Raw genomic sequence first — 20,710 nt, 5'->3', positions numbered from 1 at the left:
AGTGAGTGGGTGAGTGAGTGGTGAGTGACTGAGTGAGTGAGTGAGTGGTGAGTGACTGAGTGAGTGACTGAGTGGTGAGTGAGTGAGTGGTGAATGAGTGAGTGAGTGGTGAGTGAGTGGGTGAGTGAGTGGTGAGTGACTGAGTGAGTGACTGAGTGAGTGAGTGACTGAGTGAGTGGTGAGTGAGTGGTGAGTGAGTGAGTAGGTGAGTGAGTGACTGAGTGAGTTACTGAGTGAGTGACTGAGTGAGTGACTGAGTGGGTGAGTGAGTGAGTGGTGAGTGAGTGGTGAGTGAGTGGTTAGTGAATGAGTGAGTGACTGAGTGAGTGACTGAGTGAGTGAGTGAGTGGTGAGTGCGTGACTGAGTGTGTGAGGTACTGAGTGATCGAGTGACTGAGTGACTGAGTGAGTGAGTGAGTGACTGAGTGAGTGGGTGAATGTCTGAGTGAGTGACTGAGTGGGTGAGTGAGTGACTGAGTGAGTGACTGAGTGAGTGACTGACTGAGTGAGTGACTGAGTGAGTGGTGAGTGAGTGGTGAGTGACTGAGTGAGTGACTGACTGAGTGACTGAGTGACTGAGTGAGTGGTGACTGAGTGACTGAGTGAGTGAGTGATGAGTGAGTGGGTGAGTGACTGAGTGAGTGACTGAGTGAGTGGGTGAGTGACTGAGTAAGTGGGTGAGTGAGTGTCTGAATGAGTGGTGACTGAGTGAGTGAGTGAGTGACTGAGTGGGTGAGTGACTGAGTGAGTGAGTGACTGAGTGGCTGAGTGACTGACTGAGTGAATGACTGACTGAGTGACTGAGTGAGTGACTGACTGACTGAGTGAGTGAGTGGTGAGTGAGTGGTGAGTGAGTGAGTGACTGAGTGACTGAGTGAGTGACTGACTGAGTGACTGAGTGAGTGAGTGGTGAGTGAGTGAGTGAGTGGTGAGTGAGTGAGTGAGTGGTGAGTGACTGAGTGAGTGAGTGGTGAGTGAGTGGTGAGTGAGTTGTGAGTGAGTGGTGAGTGAGTGACTGAGTGAGTGAGTGGGTGAATGACTGAGTGAGTGAGTGACTGAGTGAGTGAGTGACTTAGTGAGTGACTGAGTGAGTGAGTGAGTGGTGAGTGAGTGGTGAGTGGTGAGTGAGTGAGTGAGTGGTGAGTGAGTGGTGAGTGAGTGGTGATTGAGTGGTGACTGAGTGAGTGACTGAGTGACTGAGTGAGTGACTGAGTGACTGAGTGAGTGACTGAGTGAGTGAGTGAGTGAGTGACTGAGTGAGTGAGTGAGTGAGTGAGTGACTGAGTGAGTGACTGAGTGAGTGACTGAGTGAGTGAGTGGTGAGTGAGTGGTGACTGAGTGAGTGAGTGTCTGAGTGAGTGAGTGACTGAGTGAGTGAGTGACTGAGTGACTGAGTGAGTGAGTGAGTGACTGAGTGAGTGAGTGACTGAGTGAGTGACTGACTGAGTGGGTGAGTGAGTGACTGAGTGAGTGAATGAGTGGTGAGTGAGTGGTGAGTGAGTGAGTGGTGAATGACTGAGTGAGTGACTGACTGAGTGACTGAGTGAGTGACTGAGTGAGTGACTCACTGAGTGAGTGACTGACTGACTGAGTGACTGACTGAGTGAGTGCCTGAGTGAGTGACTGAGTGAGTGACTGAGTGAGTGAGTGACTGAGTGACTGACTGAGTGACTGAGTGAGTGACTGAGTGAGTGACTGACTGAGTGACTGAGTGAGTGAGTGAGTGTCTGAGTGAGTGACTGAGTGAGTGACTGACTGACTGAGTGGGTGAGTGAGTGACTGACTGAGTGACTGACTGAGTGGGTGAGTGAGTGACTGACGGAGTGAGTCACTGACTGAGTGAGTGAGTGACTGAGTGAGTGACTGAGTGAGTGAGTGACTGAGTGAGTGAGTGACTGAGTGAGTGAGTGACTGAGTGAGTGACTGAGTGACTGAGTGAGTGACTGACTGACTGAGTGAGTGACTGAGTGAGTGAGTGAGTGAGTGACTGAGTGAGTGACTGAGTGAGTGACTGAGTGAGTGAGTGGTGAGTGAGTGGTGACTGAGTGAGTGAGTGTCTGAGTGAGTGAGTGACTGAGTGAGTGAGTGACTGAGTGACTGAGTGAGTGAGTGACTGAGTGAGTGAGTGACTGAGTGAGTGACTGACTGAGTGGGTGAGTGAGTGACTGAGTGAGTGAGTGAGTGGTGAGTGAGTGGTGAGTGAGTGAGTGGTGAATGACTGAGTGAGTGACTGACTGAGTGACTGAGTGAGTGACTGAGTGAGTGACTCACTGAGTGAGTGACTGACTGACTGAGTGACTGAGTGAGTGCCTGAGTGAGTGACTGAGTGAGTGAGTGACTGAGTGACTGACTGACTGAGTGACTGAGTGAGTGACTGAGTGAGTGACTGACTGACTGACTGAGTGACTGAGTGAGTGAGTGTCTGAGTGAGTGACTGAGTGAGTGACTGACTGACTGAGTGGGTGAGTGAGTGACTGACTGAGTGACTGACTGAGTGGGTGAGTGAGTGACTGATGGAGTGAGTCACTGACTGAGTGACTGAGTGAGTGACTGACTGAGTGACTGAGTGAGTGACTGAGTGAGTGACTGAGTGACTGAGTGAGTGACTGAGTGACTGACTGAGTGAGTGACTGACTGAGTGAGTGACTGAGTGACTGACTGAGTGAGTGAGTGGTGAGTGAGTTCTCACCTCTGCCTGCAAGCTCTCGAGGCGTGCGAGGTGCTGCTGGGTGGAGAAGCTTTTCTCTCGGTGAGTGGTGAGTGGGTGGTGAGTGAGTGAGTGACTGAGTGAGTGAGTGACTGAGTGAGTGAGTGACTGACTGAGTAAGTGAGTGAGTGACTGACTGAGTGACTGAGTGAGTGAGTGGTGAGTGAGTGGTGAGTGAGTGGTGAGTGAGTAGTGAGTGACTGACTGAGTGAGTGACTGACTGAGTGACTGGGTGAGTGACTGAGTGAGTGAGTGGTGAGTGACTGAGTGACTGAGTGAGTGAGTGAGCGGTGAGTGAGTGACTGAGTGACTGAGTGAGTGAGTGGTGACTGAGTGGGTGAGTGACTGAGTGAGTGACTCACTGAGTGAGTGACTGACTGACTGAGTGACTGACTGAGTGAGTGCCTGAGTGAGTGACTGAGTGAGTGACTGAGTGAGTGAGTGACTGAGTGACTGACTGAGTGACTGAGTGAGTGACTGAGTGAGTGACTGACTGAGTGACTGAGTGAGTGAGTGAGTGTCTGAGTGAGTGACTGAGTGAGTGACTGACTGACTGAGTGGGTGAGTGAGTGACTGACTGAGTGACTGACTGAGTGGGTGAGTGAGTGACTGACGGAGTGAGTCACTGACTGAGTGAGTGAGTGACTGAGTGAGTGACTGAGTGAGTGACTGAGTGAGTGAGTGACTGAGTGAGTGAGTGACTGAGTGAGTGACTGAGTGACTGAGTGAGTGACTGACTGACTGAGTGAGTGACTGAGTGAGTGAGTGAGTGACTGAGTGAGTGACTGAGTGAGTGACTGAGTGAGTTAGTGGTGAGTGAGTGGTGACTGAGTGAGTGAGTGTCTTAGTGAGTGAGTGACTGAGTGAGTGAGTGACTGAGTGACTGAGTGAGTGAGTGAGTGACTGAGTGAGTGACTGAGTGAGTGACTGACTGAGTGGGTGAGTGAGTGACTGAGTGAGTGAGTGAGTGGTGAGTGAGTGGTGAGTGAGTGAGTGGTGAATGACTGAGTGAGTGACTGACTGAGTGACTGAGTGAGTGACTGAGTGAGTGACTCACTGAGTGAGTGAGTGACTGACTGACTGAGTGACTGAGTGAGTGCCTGAGTGAGTGACTGAGTGAGTGAGTGACTGAGTGACTGACTGACTGAGTGACTGAGTGAGTGACTGAGTGAGTGACTGACTGACTGACTGAGTGACTGAGTGAGTGAGTGAGTGTCTGAGTGAGTGACTGAGTGAGTGACTGACTGACTGAGTGGGTGAGTGAGTGACTGACTGAGTGACTGACTGAGTGGGTGAGTGAGTGACTGATGGAGTGAGTCACTGACTGAGTGACTGAGTGAGTGACTGACTGAGTGACTGAGTGAGTGACTGAGTGAGTGACTGAGTGACTGAGTGAGTGACTGAGTGACTGACTGAGTGAGTGACTGACTGAGTGAGTGACTGAGTGACTGACTGAGTGAGTGAGTGGTGAGTGAGTGAGTGACTGAGTGACTGAGTGAGTGACTGAGTGACTGACTGAGTGAGTGACTGACTGAGTGAGTGACTGAGTGACTGACTGAGTGAGTGAGTGGTGAGTGAGTTCTCACCTCTGCCTGCAAGCTCTCGAGGCGTGCGAGGTGCTGCTGGGTGGAGAAGCTTTTCTCTCGGTGAGTGGTGAGTGGGTGGTGAGTGAGTGAGTGACTGAGTGAGTGAGTGACTGAGTGAGTGAGTGACTGACTGAGTAAGTGAGTGAGTGACTGACTGAGTGACTGAGTGAGTGAGTGGTGAGTGAGTGGTGAGTGAGTGGTGAGTGAGTAGTGAGTGACTGACTGAGTGAGTGACTGACTGAGTGACTGGGTGAGTGACTGAGTGAGTGAGTGGTGAGTGACTGAGTGACTGAGTGAGTGAGTGAGCGGTGAGTGAGTGACTGAGTGACTGAGTGAGTGAGTGGTGACTGAGTGGGTGAGTGACTGAGTGAGTGACTCACTGAGTGAGTGACTGACTGACTGAGTGACTGACTGAGTGAGTGCCTGAGTGAGTGACTGAGTGAGTGACTGAGTGAGTGAGTGACTGAGTGACTGACTGAGTGACTGAGTGAGTGACTGAGTGAGTGACTGACTGAGTGACTGAGTGAGTGAGTGAGTGTCTGAGTGAGTGACTGAGTGAGTGACTGACTGACTGAGTGGGTGAGTGAGTGACTGACTGAGTGACTGACTGAGTGGGTGAGTGAGTGACTGACGGAGTGAGTCACTGACTGAGTGAGTGAGTGACTGAGTGAGTGACTGAGTGAGTGACTGAGTGAGTGAGTGACTGAGTGAGTGAGTGACTGAGTGAGTGACTGAGTGACTGAGTGAGTGACTGACTGACTGAGTGAGTGACTGAGTGAGTGAGTGAGTGACTGAGTGAGTGACTGAGTGAGTGACTGAGTGAGTTAGTGGTGAGTGAGTGGTGACTGAGTGAGTGAGTGTCTTAGTGAGTGAGTGACTGAGTGAGTGAGTGACTGAGTGACTGAGTGAGTGAGTGAGTGACTGAGTGAGTGACTGAGTGAGTGACTGACTGAGTGGGTGAGTGAGTGACTGAGTGAGTGAGTGAGTGGTGAGTGAGTGGTGAGTGAGTGAGTGGTGAATGACTGAGTGAGTGACTGACTGAGTGACTGAGTGAGTGACTGAGTGAGTGACTCACTGAGTGAGTGAGTGACTGACTGACTGAGTGACTGAGTGAGTGCCTGAGTGAGTGACTGAGTGAGTGAGTGACTGAGTGACTGACTGACTGAGTGACTGAGTGAGTGACTGAGTGAGTGACTGACTGACTGACTGAGTGACTGAGTGAGTGAGTGAGTGTCTGAGTGAGTGACTGAGTGAGTGACTGACTGACTGAGTGGGTGAGTGAGTGACTGACTGAGTGACTGACTGAGTGGGTGAGTGAGTGACTGATGGAGTGAGTCACTGACTGAGTGACTGAGTGAGTGACTGACTGAGTGACTGAGTGAGTGACTGAGTGAGTGACTGAGTGACTGAGTGAGTGACTGAGTGACTGACTGAGTGAGTGACTGACTGAGTGAGTGACTGAGTGACTGACTGAGTGAGTGAGTGGTGAGTGAGTTCTCACCTCTGCCTGCAAGCTCTCGAGGCGTGCGAGGTGCTGCTGGGTGGAGAAGCTTTTCTCTCGGTGAGTGGTGAGTGGGTGGTGAGTGAGTGAGTGACTGAGTGAGTGAGTGACTGAGTGAGTGAGTGACTGACTGAGTAAGTGAGTGAGTGACTGACTGAGTGACTGAGTGAGTGAGTGGTGAGTGAGTGGTGAGTGAGTGGTGAGTGAGTAGTGAGTGACTGACTGAGTGAGTGACTGACTGAGTGACTGGGTGAGTGACTGAGTGAGTGAGTGGTGAGTGACTGAGTGACTGAGTGAGTGAGTGAGCGGTGAGTGAGTGACTGAGTGACTGAGTGAGTGAGTGGTGACTGAGTGGGTGAGTGACTGAGTGAGTGACTGAGTGAGTGACTGAGTGAGTGACTGACTGAGTGGTGAGTGAGTGGTGAGTGAGTGGTTAGTGAATGAGTGAGTGACTGAGTGAGTGACTGAGTGAGTGAGTGAGTGGTGAGTGCGTGACTGAGTGTGTGAGGTACTGAGTGAGCGAGTGACTGAGTGACTGAGTGAGTGAGTGAGTGACTGAGTGAGTGGGTGAATGTCTGAGTGAGTGACTGAGTGGGTGAGTGAGTGACTGAGTGAGTGACTGAGTGAGTGACTGACTGAGTGAGTGACTGAGTGGGTGAGTGAGTGACTGATGGAGTGAGTCACTGACTGAGTGACTGAGTGAGTGACTGACTGAGTGACTGAGTGAGTGACTGAGTGAGTGACTGAGTGACTGAGTGAGTGACTGAGTGACTGACTGAGTGAGTGACTGACTGAGTGAGTGACTGAGTGACTGACTGAGTGAGTGAGTGGTGAGTGAGTTCTCACCTCTGCCTGCAAGCTCTCGAGGCGTGCGAGGTGCTGCTGGGTGGAGAAGCTTTTCTCTCGGTGAGTGGTGAGTGGGTGGTGAGTGAGTGAGTGACTGAGTGAGTGAGTGACTGAGTGAGTGAGTGACTGACTGAGTAAGTGAGTGAGTGACTGACTGAGTGACTGAGTGAGTGAGTGGTGAGTGAGTGGTGAGTGAGTGGTGAGTGAGTAGTGAGTGACTGACTGAGTGAGTGACTGACTGAGTGACTGGGTGAGTGACTGAGTGAGTGAGTGGTGAGTGACTGAGTGACTGAGTGAGTGAGTGAGCGGTGAGTGAGTGACTGAGTGACTGAGTGAGTGAGTGGTGACTGAGTGGGTGAGTGACTGAGTGAGTGACTCACTGAGTGAGTGACTGACTGACTGAGTGACTGACTGAGTGAGTGCCTGAATGAGTGACTGAGTGAGTGACTGAGTGAGTGAGTGACTGAGTGACTGACTGAGTGACTGAGTGAGTGACTGAGTGAGTGACTGACTGAGTGACTGAGTGAGTGAGTGAGTGTCTGAGTGAGTGACTGAGTGAGTGACTGACTGACTGAGTGGGTGAGTGAGTGACTGACTGAGTGACTGACTGAGTGGGTGAGTGAGTGACTGACGGAGTGAGTCACTGACTGAGTGAGTGAGTGACTGAGTGAGTGACTGAGTGAGTGACTGAGTGAGTGAGTGACTGAGTGAGTGAGTGACTGAGTGAGTGACTGAGTGACTGAGTGAGTGACTGACTGACTGAGTGAGTGACTGAGTGAGTGAGTGAGTGACTGAGTGAGTGACTGAGTGAGTGACTGAGTGAGTGAGTGGTGAGTGAGTGGTGACTGAGTGAGTGAGTGTCTGAGTGAGTGAGTGACTGAGTGAGTGAGTGACTGAGTGACTGAGTGAGTGAGTGAGTGACTGAGTGAGTGAGTGACTGAGTGAGTGACTGACTGAGTGGGTGAGTGAGTGACTGAGTGAGTGAGTGAGTGGTGAGTGAGTGGTGAGTGAGTGAGTGGTGAATGACTGAGTGAGTGACTGACTGAGTGACTGAGTGAGTGACTGAGTGAGTGACTCACTGAGTGAGTGACTGACTGACTGAGTGACTGAGTGAGTGCCTGAGTGAGTGACTGAGTGAGTGAGTGACTGAGTGACTGACTGACTGAGTGACTGAGTGAGTGACTGAGTGAGTGACTGACTGACTGACTGAGTGACTGAGTGAGTGAGTGAGTGTCTGAGTGAGTGACTGAGTGAGTGACTGACTGACTGAGTGGGTGAGTGAGTGACTGACTGAGTGACTGACTGAGTGGGTGAGTGAGTGACTGATGGAGTGAGTCACTGACTGAGTGACTGAGTGAGTGACTGACTGAGTGACTGAGTGAGTGACTGAGTGAGTGACTGAGTGACTGAGTGAGTGACTGAGTGACTGACTGAGTGAGTGACTGACTGAGTGAGTGACTGAGTGACTGACTGAGTGAGTGAGTGGTGAGTGAGTTCTCACCTCTGCCTGCAAGCTCTCGAGGCGTGCGAGGTGCTGCTGGGTGGAGAAGCTTTTCTCTCGGTGACTGAGTGAGTGAGTGAGTGACTGAGTGACTGAGTGAGTGACTGAGTGACTGAGTGAGTGAGTGACTGAGTGAGTGACTGAGTGAGTGAGTGACTGACTGAATGACTGACTGAGTGACTGACTGAGTGAGTGAGTGGTGGGTGAGTGGTGAGTGACTGAGTGAGTGACTGAGTGACTGAGTGAGTGACTGAGTGACTGAGTGAGTGAGTGACTGAGTGAGTGACTGAGTGAGTGAGTGACTGACTGAATGACTGACTGAGTGACTGACTGAGTGAGTGAGTGGTGAGTGAGTTCTCACCTCTGCCTGCAAGCTCTCGAGGCGTGCGAGGTGCTGCTGGGTGGAGAAGCTTTTCTCTCGGTGAGTGGTGAGTGGGTGGTGAGTGAGTGAGTGACTGAGTGAGTGAGTGACTGAGTGAGTGAGTGACTGACTGAGTAAGTGAGTGAGTGACTGACTGAGTGACTGAGTGAGTGAGTGGTGAGTGAGTGGCGAGTGAGTGGTGAGTGAGTAGTGAGTGACTGACTGAGTGAGTGACTGACTGAGTGACTGGGTGAGTGACTGAGTGAGTGAGTGGTGAGTGACTGAGTGACTGAGTGAGTGAGTGAGCGGTGAGTGAGTGACTGAGTGACTGAGTGAGTGAGTGGTGACTGAGTGGGTGAGTGACTGAGTGACTGAGTGAGTGACTGAGTGAGTGACTGACTGAGTGGTGAGTGAGTGGTGAGTGAGTGGTTAGTGAATGAGTGAGTGACTGAGTGAGTGACTGAGTGAGTGAGTGAGTGGTGAGTGCGTGACTGAGTGTGTGAGGTACTGAGTGAGCGAGTGACTGAGTGACTGAGTGAGTGAGTGAGTGAGTGACTGAGTGAGTGGGTGAATGTCTGAGTGAGTGACTGAGTGGGTGAGTGAGTGACTGAGTGAGTGACTGAGTGAGTGACTGACTGAGTGAGTGACTGAGTGAGTGGTGAGTGATTGGTGAGTGAGTGGTGAGTGACTGACTGAGGGACTGAGTGACTGAGTGAGTGGTGACTGAGTGAGTGACTGAGTGACTGAGTGAGTGAGTGATGAGTGAGTGGGTGAGTGACTGAGTGAGTGACTGAGTGAGTGGGTGAGTGACTGAGTAAGTGGGTGAGTGAGTGTCTGAGTGAGTGGTGACTGAGTGAGTGAGTGAGTGACTGAGTGGGTGAGTGACTGAGTGAGTGAGTGACTGAGTGGCTGAGTGACTGACTGAGTGAATGACTGACTGAGTGACTGAGTGACTGACTGACTGAGTGAGTGAGTGGTGAGTGAGTGGTGAGTGAGTGAGTGACTGAGTGACTGAGTGAGTGACTGACTGAGTGACTGAGTGAGTGAGTGGTGAGTGAGTGAGTGGTGAGTGAGTGAGTGGTGAGTGACTGAGTGAGTGATTGGTGAGTGAGTGGTGAGTGAGTTGTGAGTGAGTGGTGAGTGAGTGACTGAGTGAGTGAGTGGGTGAGTGACTGAGTGAGTGAGTGACTGAGTGAGTGAGTGATTTAGTGAGTGACTGAGTGAGTGAGTGAGTGGTGAGTGAGTGGTGAGTGAGTGAGTGGTGAGTGAGTGGTGAGTGAGTGGTGATTGAGTGGTGACTGAGTGAGTGAGTGTCTGAGTGAGTGAGTGACTGAGTGACTGAGTGAGTGACTGAGTGACTGAGTGACTGAGTGAGTGACTGACTGACTGAGTGAGTGAGTGACTGAGTGAGTGAGTGACTGAGTGAGTGACTGAGTGAGTGACTGAGTGAGTGAGTGGTGAGTGAGTGGTGACTGAGTGAGTGAGTGTCTGAGTGAGTGAGTGACTGAGTGAGTGAGTGACTGAGTGACTGAGTGAGTGACTGAGTGAGTGAGTGACTGAGTGAGTGACTGACTGAGTGGGTGAGTGAGTGACTGAGTGAGTGAGTGAGTGGTGAGTGAGTGGTGAGTGAGTGAGTGAGTGGTGAATGACTGAGTGAGTGACTGACTGAGTGACTGAGTGAGTGACTGAGTGAGTGACTCACTGAGTGAGTGACTGACTGACTGAGTGACTGACTGAGTGAGTGCCTGAGTGAGTGACTGAGTGAGTGACTGAGTGACTGAGTGACTGACTGACTGAGTGACTGACTGACTGAGTGACTGAGTGAGTGACTGAGTGAGTGAGTGACTGACTGACTGACTGAGTGACTGAGTGAGTGAGTGTCTGAGTGAGTGACTGAGTGAGTGACTGACTGACTGAGTGGGTGAGTGAGTGACTGACTGAGTGACTGACTGAGTGGGTGAGTGAGTGACTGATGGAGTGAGTCACTGACTGAGTGACTGAGTGAGTGACTGAGTGACTGAGTGAGTGACTGAGTGACTGAGTGAGTGACTGAGTGACTGACTGAGTGAGTGACTGACTGAGTGAGTGACTGAGTGACTGACTGAGTGAGTGAGTGGTGAGTGAGTTCTCACCTCTGCCTGCAAGCTCTCGAGGCGTGCGAGGTGCTGCTGGGTGGAGAAGCTTTTCTCTCGGTGAGTGGTGAGTGGGTGGTGAGTGAGTGAGTGACTGAGTGAGTGAGTGACTGAGTGAGTGAGTGAGTGACTGACTGAGTGAGTGAGTGAGTGAGTGACTGAGTGACTGACTGAGTGACTGAGTGAGTGAGTGGTGAGTGAGTGGTGAGTGAGTGGTGAGTGAGTGGTGAGTGAGTAGTGAGTGACTGACTGAGTGAGTGACTGACTGAGTGAGTGACTGAGTGAGTGACTGAGTGAGTGAGTGGTGAGTGACTGAGTGACTGAGTGAGTGAGTGAGCGGTGAGTGAGTGACTGAGTGACTGAGTGAGTGAGTGGTGACTGAGTGGGTGAGTGACTGAGTGACTGAGTGACTGACTGAGTGAGTGACTGACTGAGTGGTGAGTGAGTGGTGAGTGAGTGCTCACCTCTGCCTGCAAGCTCTCGAGGCGTGCGAGGTGCTGCTGGGTGGAGAAGCTTTTATCTCGGTGACTGAGTGACTGAGTGAGTGACTGAGTGAGTGACTGACTGAGTGAGTGACTGAGTGAGTGGTGAGTGATTGGTGAGTGAGTGGTGAGTGACTGAGTGAGTGACTGACTGAGTGACTGAGTGACTGAGTGAGTGGTGACTGAGTGAGTGACTGAGTGACTGAGTGAGTGAGTGATGAGTGAGTGGGTGAGTGACTGAGTGAGTGACTGAGTGAGTGGGTGAGTGACTGAGTAAGTGGGTGAGTGAGTGTCTGAGTGAGTGGTGACTGAGTGAGTGAGTGAGTGAGTGACTAAGTGGGTGAGTGACTGAGTGAGTGAGTGAGTGACTGAGTGGCTGAGTGACTGACTGAGTGAATGACTGACTGAGTGACTGAGTGAGTGACTGACTGACTGAGTGAGTGGTGAGTGAGTGGTGAGTGAGTGAGTGAGTGACTGAGTGACTGAGTGAGTGACTGAGTGAGTGACTGAGTGAGTGAGTGGTGAGTGAGTGAGTGAGTGGTGAGTGAGTGAGTGGTGAGTGACTGAGTGAGTGAGTGGTGAGTGAGTGAGTTGTGAGTGAGTGGTGAGTGAGTGACTGAGTGAGTGAGTGGGTGAGTGACTGAGTGAGTGAGTGACTGAGTGAGTGAGTGACTTAGTGAGTGACTGAGTGAGTGAGTGGTGAGTGAGTGGTGAGTGAGTGAGTGAGTGGTGAGTGAGTGGTGAGTGAGTGGTGATTGAGTGGTGACTGAGTGAGTGAGTGTCTGAGTGAGTGAGTGACTGAGTGACTGAGTGAGTGACTGAGTGACTGAGTGAGTGACTGACTGACTGAGTGAGTGACTGAGTGAGTGAGTGAGTGACTGAGTGAGTGAGTGAGTGGTGAGTGAGTGGTGACTGAGTGAGTGAGTGTCTGAGTGAGTGAGTGACTGAGTGAGTGAGTGACTGAGTGACTGAGTGAGTGAGTGAGTGACTGAGTGAGTGAGTGAGTGACTGAGTGAGTGACTGACTGAGTGGGTGAGTGAGTGACTGAGTGAGTGAGTGAGTGGTGAGTGAGTGGTGAGTGAGTGAGTGGTGAATGACTGAGTGAGTGACTGACTGAGTGACTGAGTGAGTGACTGAGTGAGTGACTCACTGAGTGAGTGACTGACTGACTGAGTGACTGACTGAGTGAGTGCCTGAGTGAGTGACTGAGTGAGTGACTGAGTGACTGAGTGACTGACTGACTGAGTGACTGACTGACTGAGTGACTGAGTGAGTGACTGAGTGAGTGACTGACTGACTGACTGAGTGACTGAGTGAGTGAGTGTCTGAGTGAGTGACTGAGTGAGTGACTGACTGACTGAGTGGGTGAGTGAGTGACTGACTGAGTGACTGACTGAGTGGGTGAGTGAGTGACTGATGGAGTGAGTCACTGACTGAGTGACTGAGTGAGTGACTGACTGAGTGACTGAGTGAGTGACTGAGTGACTGAGTGAGTGACTGAGTGACTGACTGAGTGAGTGACTGACTGAGTGAGTGACTGAGTGACTGACTGAGTGAGTGAGTGGTGAGTGAGTTCTCACCTCTGCCTGCAAGCTCTCGAGGCGTGCGAGGTGCTGCTGGGTGGAGAAGCTTTTCTCTCGGTGAGTGGTGAGTGGGTGGTGAGTGAGTGAGTGACTGAGTGAGTGAGTGACTGAGTGAGTGAGTGAGTGAGTGACTGACTGAGTGAGTGAGTGAGTGACTGAGTGACTGACTGAGTGACTGAGTGAGTGAGTGGTGAGTGAGTGGTGAGTGAGTGGTGAGTGAGTAGTGAGTGACTGACTGAGTGAGTGACTGACTGAGTGACTGAGTGAGTGACTGAGTGAGTGAGTGGTGAGTGACTGAGTGAGTGAGTGAGCGGTGAGTGAGTGACTGAGTGACTGAGTGAGTGAGTGGTGACTGAGTGGGTGAGTGACTGAGTGACTGAGTGACTGACTGAGTGACTGACTGAGTGGTGAGTGAGTGGTGAGTGAGTGGTGAGTGAGTGGTGAGTGAGTGCTCACCTCTGCCTGCAAGCTCTCGAGGCGTGCGAGGTGCTGCTGGGTGGAGAAGCTTTTCTCTCGGTGACTGAGTGAGTGAGTGAGTGACTGAGTGACTGAGTGAGTGACTGAGTGACTGAGTGAGTGAGTGACTGAGTGAGTGACTGAGTGAGTGAGTGAGTGACTGACTGAATGACTGACTGAGTGACTGACTGAGTGAGTGAGTGGTGGGTGAGTGGTGAGTGACTGAGTGAGTGAGTGACTGACTGAGTGACTGAGTGAGTGAGTGGGTGAATGAGTGGGTGAGTGGTGAGTGAGTGAGTGACTGACTGACTGAGTGAGTAGTGAGTGAGTGGTGAGTGAGTTCTCACCTCTGCCTGCAAGCTCTCGAGGCGTGCGAGGTGCTGTTGGGTGGAGAAGCTTTTCTCTCGGTGAGTGGTGAGTGACTGAGTGAGTGACTGAGTGACTGAGTGAGTGAGTGGTGAGTGAGTGAGTGAGTGACTGAGTGACTGAGTGAGTGAGTGAGTGACTGAGTGACTGACTGAGTGACTGAGTGAGTGAGTGGTGAGTGAGTGGTGAGTGAGTGGTGAGTGAGTGCTCACCTCTGCCTGCAAGCTCTCGAGGCGTGCGAGGTGCTGCTGGGTGGAGAAGCTTTTCTCTCGGTGACTGAGTGAGTGAGTGAGTGACTGAGTGACTGAGTGAGTGAGTGAGTGACTGAGTGACTGACTGAGTGACTGAGTGAGTGAGTGGTGAGTTCTCACCTCTGCCTGCAAGCTCTCCAGGCGTGCGAGGTGCTGTTGGGTGGAGAAGCTTTTCTCTCGGTGAGTGGTGAGTGAGTGGTGAGTGAGTGAGTGAGTGACTGAGTGGGTGAGTGACTGAGTGAGTGACTGAGTGAGTGACTGAGTGGGTGAGTGACTGAGTGAGTGAGTGACTGACTGACTGAGTGAGTGGTGAGTGACTGAGTGAGTGAGTGGTGAGTGAGTGCTCACCTCTGCCTGCAAGCTCTCGAGGCGTGCGAGGTGCTGCTGGGTGGAGAAGCTTTTCTCTCGGTGAGTGGTGAGTGAGTGACTGACTGAATGACTGACTGAATGACTGACTGAGTGACTGAATGACTGACTGAGTGAGTGAGTGGTGAGTGACTGAGTGAGTGAGTGGTGAGTTCTCACCTCTGCCTGCAAGCTCTCGAGGCGTGCGAGGTGCTGCTGGGTGGAGAAGCTTTTCTCTCGGTGACTGAGTGAGTGAGTGAGTGACTGAGTGACTGAGTGAGTGACTGAGTGACTGAGTGAGTGAGTGACTGAGTGAGTGACTGAGTGAGTGAGTGACTGACTGAATGACTGACTGAGTGACTGACTGAGTGAGTGAGTGGTGGGTGAGTGGTGAGTGACTGAGTGAGTGACTGAGTGACTGAGTGAGTGACTGAGTGACTGAGTGAGTGAGTGACTGAGTGAGTGACTGAGTGAGTGAGTGACTGACTGAATGACTGACTGAGTGACTGACTGAGTGAGTGAGTGGTGAGTGAGTTCTCACCTCTGCCTGCAAGCTCTCGAGGCGTGCGAGGTGCTGCTGGGTGGAGAAGCTTTTCTCTCGGTGACTGAGTGAGTGAGTGATTGAGTGACTGAGTGAGTGACTGAGTGACTGAGTGAGTGAGTGACTGAGTGAGTGACTGAGTGAGTGAGTGACTGACTGAATGACTGACTGAGTGACTGACTGAGTGAGTGAGTGGTGGGTGAGTGGTGAGTGACTGAGTGACTGAGTGACTGAGTGAGTGACTGAGTGACTGAGTGAGTGAGTGACTGAGTGAGTGACTGAGTGAGTGAGTGACTGACTGAATGACTGACTGAGTGACTGACTGAGTGAGTGAGTGGTGAGTGAGTTCTCACCTCTGCCTGCAAGCTCTCGAGGCGTGCGAGGTGCTGCTGGGTGGAGAAGCTTTTCTCTCGGTGACTGAGTGAGTGAGTGAGTGACTGAGTGACTGAGTGAGTGACTGAGTGACTGAGTGAGTGAGTGACTGAGTGAGTGACTGAGTGAGTGAGTGACTGACTGAATGACTGACTGAGTGACTGACTGAGTGAGTGAGTGAGTGGTGGGTGAGTGGTGAGTGACTGAGTGAGTGACTGAGTGACTGAGTGAGTGACTGAGTGACTGAGTGAGTGAGTGACTGAGTGAGTGACTGAGTGAGTGAGTGACTGACTGAATGACTGACTGAGTGACTGACTGAGTGAGTGAGTGGTGAGTGAGTTCTCACCTCTGCCTGCAAGCTCTCGAGGCGTGCGAGGTGCTGCTGGGTGGAGAAGCTTTTCTCTCGGTGAGTGGTGAGTGAGTGAGTGACTGAGTGACTGAGTGAGTGAGTGACTGAGTGAGTGAGTGACTGAGTGAGTGAGTGGTGAGTGAGTGCTCACCTCTGCCTGCAAGCTCTCGAGGCGTGCGAGGTGCTGCTGGGTGGAGAAGCTTTTCTCTCGGTGAGTGGTGAGTGGGTGGTGAGTGAGTGACTGAGTGAGTGAGTGAGTGACTGAGTGAGTGAGTGAGTGACTGAGTGAGTGAGTGACTGAGTGAGTGAGTGACTGACTGAGTGAGTGAGTGACTGAGTGACTGAGTGAGTGAGTGACTGACTGAGTGAGTGACTGAGTGAGTGACTGAGTGAGTGAGTGAGTGACTGACTGAGTGAGTGACTGAGTGACTGACTGAGTGACTGAGTGAGTGACTGAGTGAGTGGTGAGTGAGTTCTCACCTCTGCCTGCAAGCTCTCGAGGCGTGCGAGGTGCTGCTGGGTGGAGAAGCTTTTCTCTCGGTGAGTGGTGAGTGGGTGGTGAGTGAGTGACTGACTGAGTGAGTGAGTGACTGAGTGACTGAGTGAGTGAGTGAGTGACTGACTGAGTGAGTGACTGAGTGAGTGACTGAGTGAGTGAGTGACTGACTGAGTGAGTGACTGAATGACTGACTGACTGACTGAGTGACTGAGTGAGTGAGTGAGTGGTGAGTTCTCACCTCTGCCTGCAAGCTCTCGAGGCGTGCGAGGTGCTGCTGGGTGGAGAAGCTTTTCTCTCGGTGACTGAGTGAGTGAGTGACTGAGTGACTGAGTGAGTGACTGACTGAATGACTGACTGAGTGACTGACTGAATGACTGACTGAATGACTGACTGAGTGAGTGACTGAGTGAGTGAGTGGTGAGTTCTCACCTCTGCCTGCAAGCTCTCGAGGCGTGCGAGGTGCTGCTGGGTGGAGAAGCTTTTCTCTCGGTGACTGAGTGAGTGAGTGACTGAGTGACTGAGTGAGTGAGTGAGTGAATGACTGACTGAGTGAGTGAGTGAGTGAGTGACTGAGTGAGTGACTGAGTGAGTGAGTGAGTGGTGAGTGAGTGGTGAGTGAGTGGTGAGGGAGTGGTGAGTGAGTGGTGACTGAGTGAGTGAGTGGTGAGTGCTCACCTCTGCCTGCAAGCTCTCGAGGCGTGCGAGGTGCTGCTGGGTGGAGAAGCTTTTCTCTCGGTGAGTGGTGAGTGACTGAGTGAGTGACTGAATGACTGACTGACTGACTGAGTGAGTGACTGAATGACTGAGTGAGTGACTGAGTGAGTGAGTGAGTGGTGAGTGAGTGGTGAGTGAGTGGTGAGGGAGTGGTGAGTGAGTGGTGACTGAGTGGTGAGTGAGTGCTCACCTCTGCCTGCAAGCTCTCGAGGCGTGCGAGGTGCTGCTGGGTGGAGAAGCTTTTCTCTCGGTGAGTGGTGAGTGGGTGGTGAGTGAGTGAGTGAGTGACTGAGTGAGTGAGTGAGTGAGTGACTGACTGACTGAGTGAGTGACTGAGTGACTGAGTGACTGAGTGACTGAGTGAGTGACTGAGTGACTGAGTGAGTGGTGAGTGAGTTCTCACCTCTGCCTGCAAGCTCTCGAGGCGTGCGAGGTGCTGCTGGGTGGAGAAGCTTTTCTCTCGGTGACTGAGTGACTGAGTGAGTGACTGAGTGACTGAGTGAGTGAGTGACTGAGTGAGTGACTGAGTGAGTGAGTGATTGACTGAATGACTGACTGAGTGACTGACTGAGTGAGTGGTGGGTGAGTGGTGAGTGAGTGAGTGACTGAGTGACTGACTGAGTGACTGACTGACTGAGTGAGTGAGTGACTGACTGAGTGAGTGAGTGAGTGGTGAGTGAGTGGTGAGTGAGTGGTGAGTGAGTCCTCACCTCTGCCTGCAAGCTCTCGAGGCGTGCGAGGTGCTGTTGGGTGGAGAAGCTTTTCTCTCGGTGAGTGGTGAGTGACTGAGTGAGTGACTGAGTGACTGAGTGAGTGAGTGGTGAGTGAGTGAGTGACTGAGTGACTGAGTGAGTGAGTGAGTGACTGAGTGACTGACTGAGTGACTGAGTGAGTGAGTGGTGAGTGAGTGGTGAGTGAGTGGTGAGTGAGTCCTCACCTCTGCCTGCAAGCTCTCGAGGCGTGCGAGGTGCTGCTGGGTGGAGAAGCTTTTCTCTCGGTGACTGACTGAGTGACTGAGTGACTGACTGAATGACTGACTGAATGACTGACTGAGTGACTGACTGAGTGAGTGACTGATTGACTGACTGAGTGAGTGAGTGGTGAGTGAGTGCTCACCTCTGCCTGCAAGCTCTCGAGGCGTGCGAGGTGCTGCTGGGTGGAGAAGCTTTTCTCTCGGTGACTGACTGAGTGACTGAGTGACTGACTGAATGACTGACTGAATGACTGACTGAGTGACTGACTGAGTGAGTGACTGAGTGAGTGACTGAGTGAGTGAGTGAGTGGTGAGTGAGTCCTCACCTCTGCCTGCAGGCTCTCGAGGCGTGCGAGGTGCTGCTGGGTGGAGAAGCTTTTCTCTCGGTGACTGACTGAGTGACTGAGTGACTGACTGAATGACTGACTGAATGACTGACTGAGTGACTGACTGAGTGAGTGACTGAGTGAGTGACTGAGTGAGTGAGTGAGTGGTGAGTGAGTCCTCACCTCTGCCTGCAGGCTCTCGAGGCGTGCGAGGTGCTGCTGGGTGGAGAAGCTTTTCTCTCGGTGACTGACTGAGTGACTGAGTGACTGACTGAATGACTGACTGAATGACTGACTGAGTGACTGACTGAGTGAGTAACTGAGTGAGTGACTGAGTGAGTGAGTGAGTGGTGAGTGAGTGCTCACCTCTGCCTGCAGGCTCTCGAGGCGTGCGAGGTGCTGCTGGGTGGAGAAGCTTTTCTCTCGGTGACTGAGTGAGTGAGTGACTGAGTGACTGACTGAGTGAGTGAGTGACTGAGTGAGTGAGTGACTGAGTGAGTGACTGAATGACTGACTGACTGAGTGACTGAGTGAGTGACTGAGTGAGTGAGTGGTGAGTGACTGAGTGAGTGAGTGAGCGGTGAGTGAGTGACTGAGTGACTGAGTGAGTGAGTGGTGACTGAGTGGGTGAGTGACTGAGTGACTGAGTGACTGACTGAGTGACTGACTGAGTGGTGAGTGAGTGGTGAGTGAGTGGTGAGTGAGTGGTGAGTGAGTGCTCACCTCTGCCTGCAAGCTCTCGAGGCGTGCGAGGTGCTGCTGGGTGGAGAAGCTTTTCTCGCGGAACTCATCGCGAAGTCCCACCACCTGTGTGGACAGCTGCTGCTCCACCTCGGCAGCCTCCACAACAACAACAACAACCACAACAACCACAACAACAACAATCATTATCACAACAACAAAAACAGCCACAACAACAACCACAACAATCATTAACACAACAACCACAACAACAATCATTATCACAACAACCACAACAACAATCATGATCACAACAACAATCATTATCACAACAACAATAACAGCCACAACAACAACCACAACAATCATTAACACAACAACCACAACAACAATCATTATCACAACAACCACAACAACAATCATGATCACAACAACAATCATTATCACAACAACAAAAACAGCCACAACAACAACCACAACAATCATTAACACAACAACCACAACAACAATCATGATCACAACAACCACTACAACAACCACAACCACAACAACCACAACAACAATCATTAACACAACAACCACAACAACAACCACAACCACAACAACCACAACAACAATCATGATCACAACAACCACTACAACAACCACAACCACAACAACCACAACAACAATCATTATCACAACAACCACTACAACAATCATTAACACAACAACCACTACAACAACCACAACCACAACAACCACTACAACAATCATGATCACAACAACCACTACAACAACCACAACCACAACAACCACAACAACAATCATTATCACAACAACCACTACAACAATCATTAACACAACAACCACAACAACAACCACAACCACAACAACCACTACAACAATCATTATCACAACAACCACTACAACAACCACAACCACAACAACCACAACAACAATCATTAACACAACAACCACTACAACAACCACAACCACAACAACCACAACAACAATCATTATCACAACAACCACTACAACAACCACAACCACAACAACCACAACAACAATCATTATCACAACAACCACTACAACAACCACAACCACAACAACCACAACAACAATCATTATCACAACAACCACAACAACAATCATTATCACAACAACCACAACAACAATCATTATCACAACAACCACAACAACAATCATGATCACAACAACCACAACAACAATCATTAACACAACAACCACTACAACAACCACAACCACAACAACAATCATTATTACAACAACCACAACAACAATCATTAACACAACAACCACAACAACAATCATTATCACAACAACCACAACAACAATCATTATCACAACAACCACAACAACAATCATTATCACAACAACAATCATTAACACAACAACCACTACAACAACCACAACCACAACAACCACAACAACAATCATTATCACAACAACCACAACAACAATCATTAACACAACAACCACTACAACAACCACAACCACAACAACCACAACAACAATCATTAACACAACAACCACAACAACAATCATTATCACAACAACCACAACAACAATCATTATCACAACAACCACAACAACAATCATTATCACAACAACCACAACAACAATCATTATCACAACAACCACAACAACAATCATTAACACAACAGCTTTGTCTGTGTGTGCATCATAGGTGCTGCTGCTGCTGCTACTGACAGCACTTGCCCCTACTGCCCTGCTAGAGGCTACCTGGGGGAGCTTTGTCTGTGTGTGCATCATAGGTGCTGCTGCTGCTGCTACTGACAGCACTTGCCCCTACTGCCCTGCTAGAGGCTACCTGGGGGAGCTTTGTCTGTGTGTGCATCATAGGTGCTGCTGCTGCTGCTACTGACAGCACTTGCCCCTACTGCCCTGCTAGAGGCTACCTGGGGGAGCTTTGTCTGTGTGTGCATCATAGCTGCTGCTGCTGCTGCTACTGACAGCACTTGCCCCTGCTGCCCTGCTAGAGGCTACCTGGGGGAGCTTTGTCTGTGTGTGCATCATAGCTGCTGCTGCTGCTGCTACTGACAGCACTTGCCCCTACTGCCCTGCTAGAGGCTACCTGGGGGAGCTTTGTCTGTGTGTGCATCATAGGTGCTGCT

At 51.1% G+C, this 20,710-nt stretch overlaps 1 protein-coding gene across 1 annotated transcript in view; it reads right to left on the bottom strand.

The window, feature by feature from the left end:
* Positions 1–20,710, bottom strand: part of LOC144952949 (uncharacterized) — a 79,413-nt gene that overhangs the window by 48,463 nt on the left and 10,240 nt on the right. Inside the window, exon 2 of the mRNA XM_078883436.1 lies at positions 2,690–2,702. Coding sequence (XP_078739562.1) covers positions 2,690–2,702 — 13 coding nt within the window. The remainder of the gene's footprint in view (positions 1–2,689; positions 2,703–20,710) is intronic.

This window comes from Lampetra fluviatilis, chromosome 71, assembly GCF_964198595.1.
Source record: "Lampetra fluviatilis chromosome 71, kcLamFluv1.1, whole genome shotgun sequence".
Classification (NCBI taxonomy): Eukaryota; Metazoa; Chordata; class Hyperoartia; order Petromyzontiformes; family Petromyzontidae; genus Lampetra; species Lampetra fluviatilis.
The sequence above is the reverse complement of the archived record's forward strand: the minus strand, read 5'-3'. Positions and strand labels throughout refer to the sequence as shown.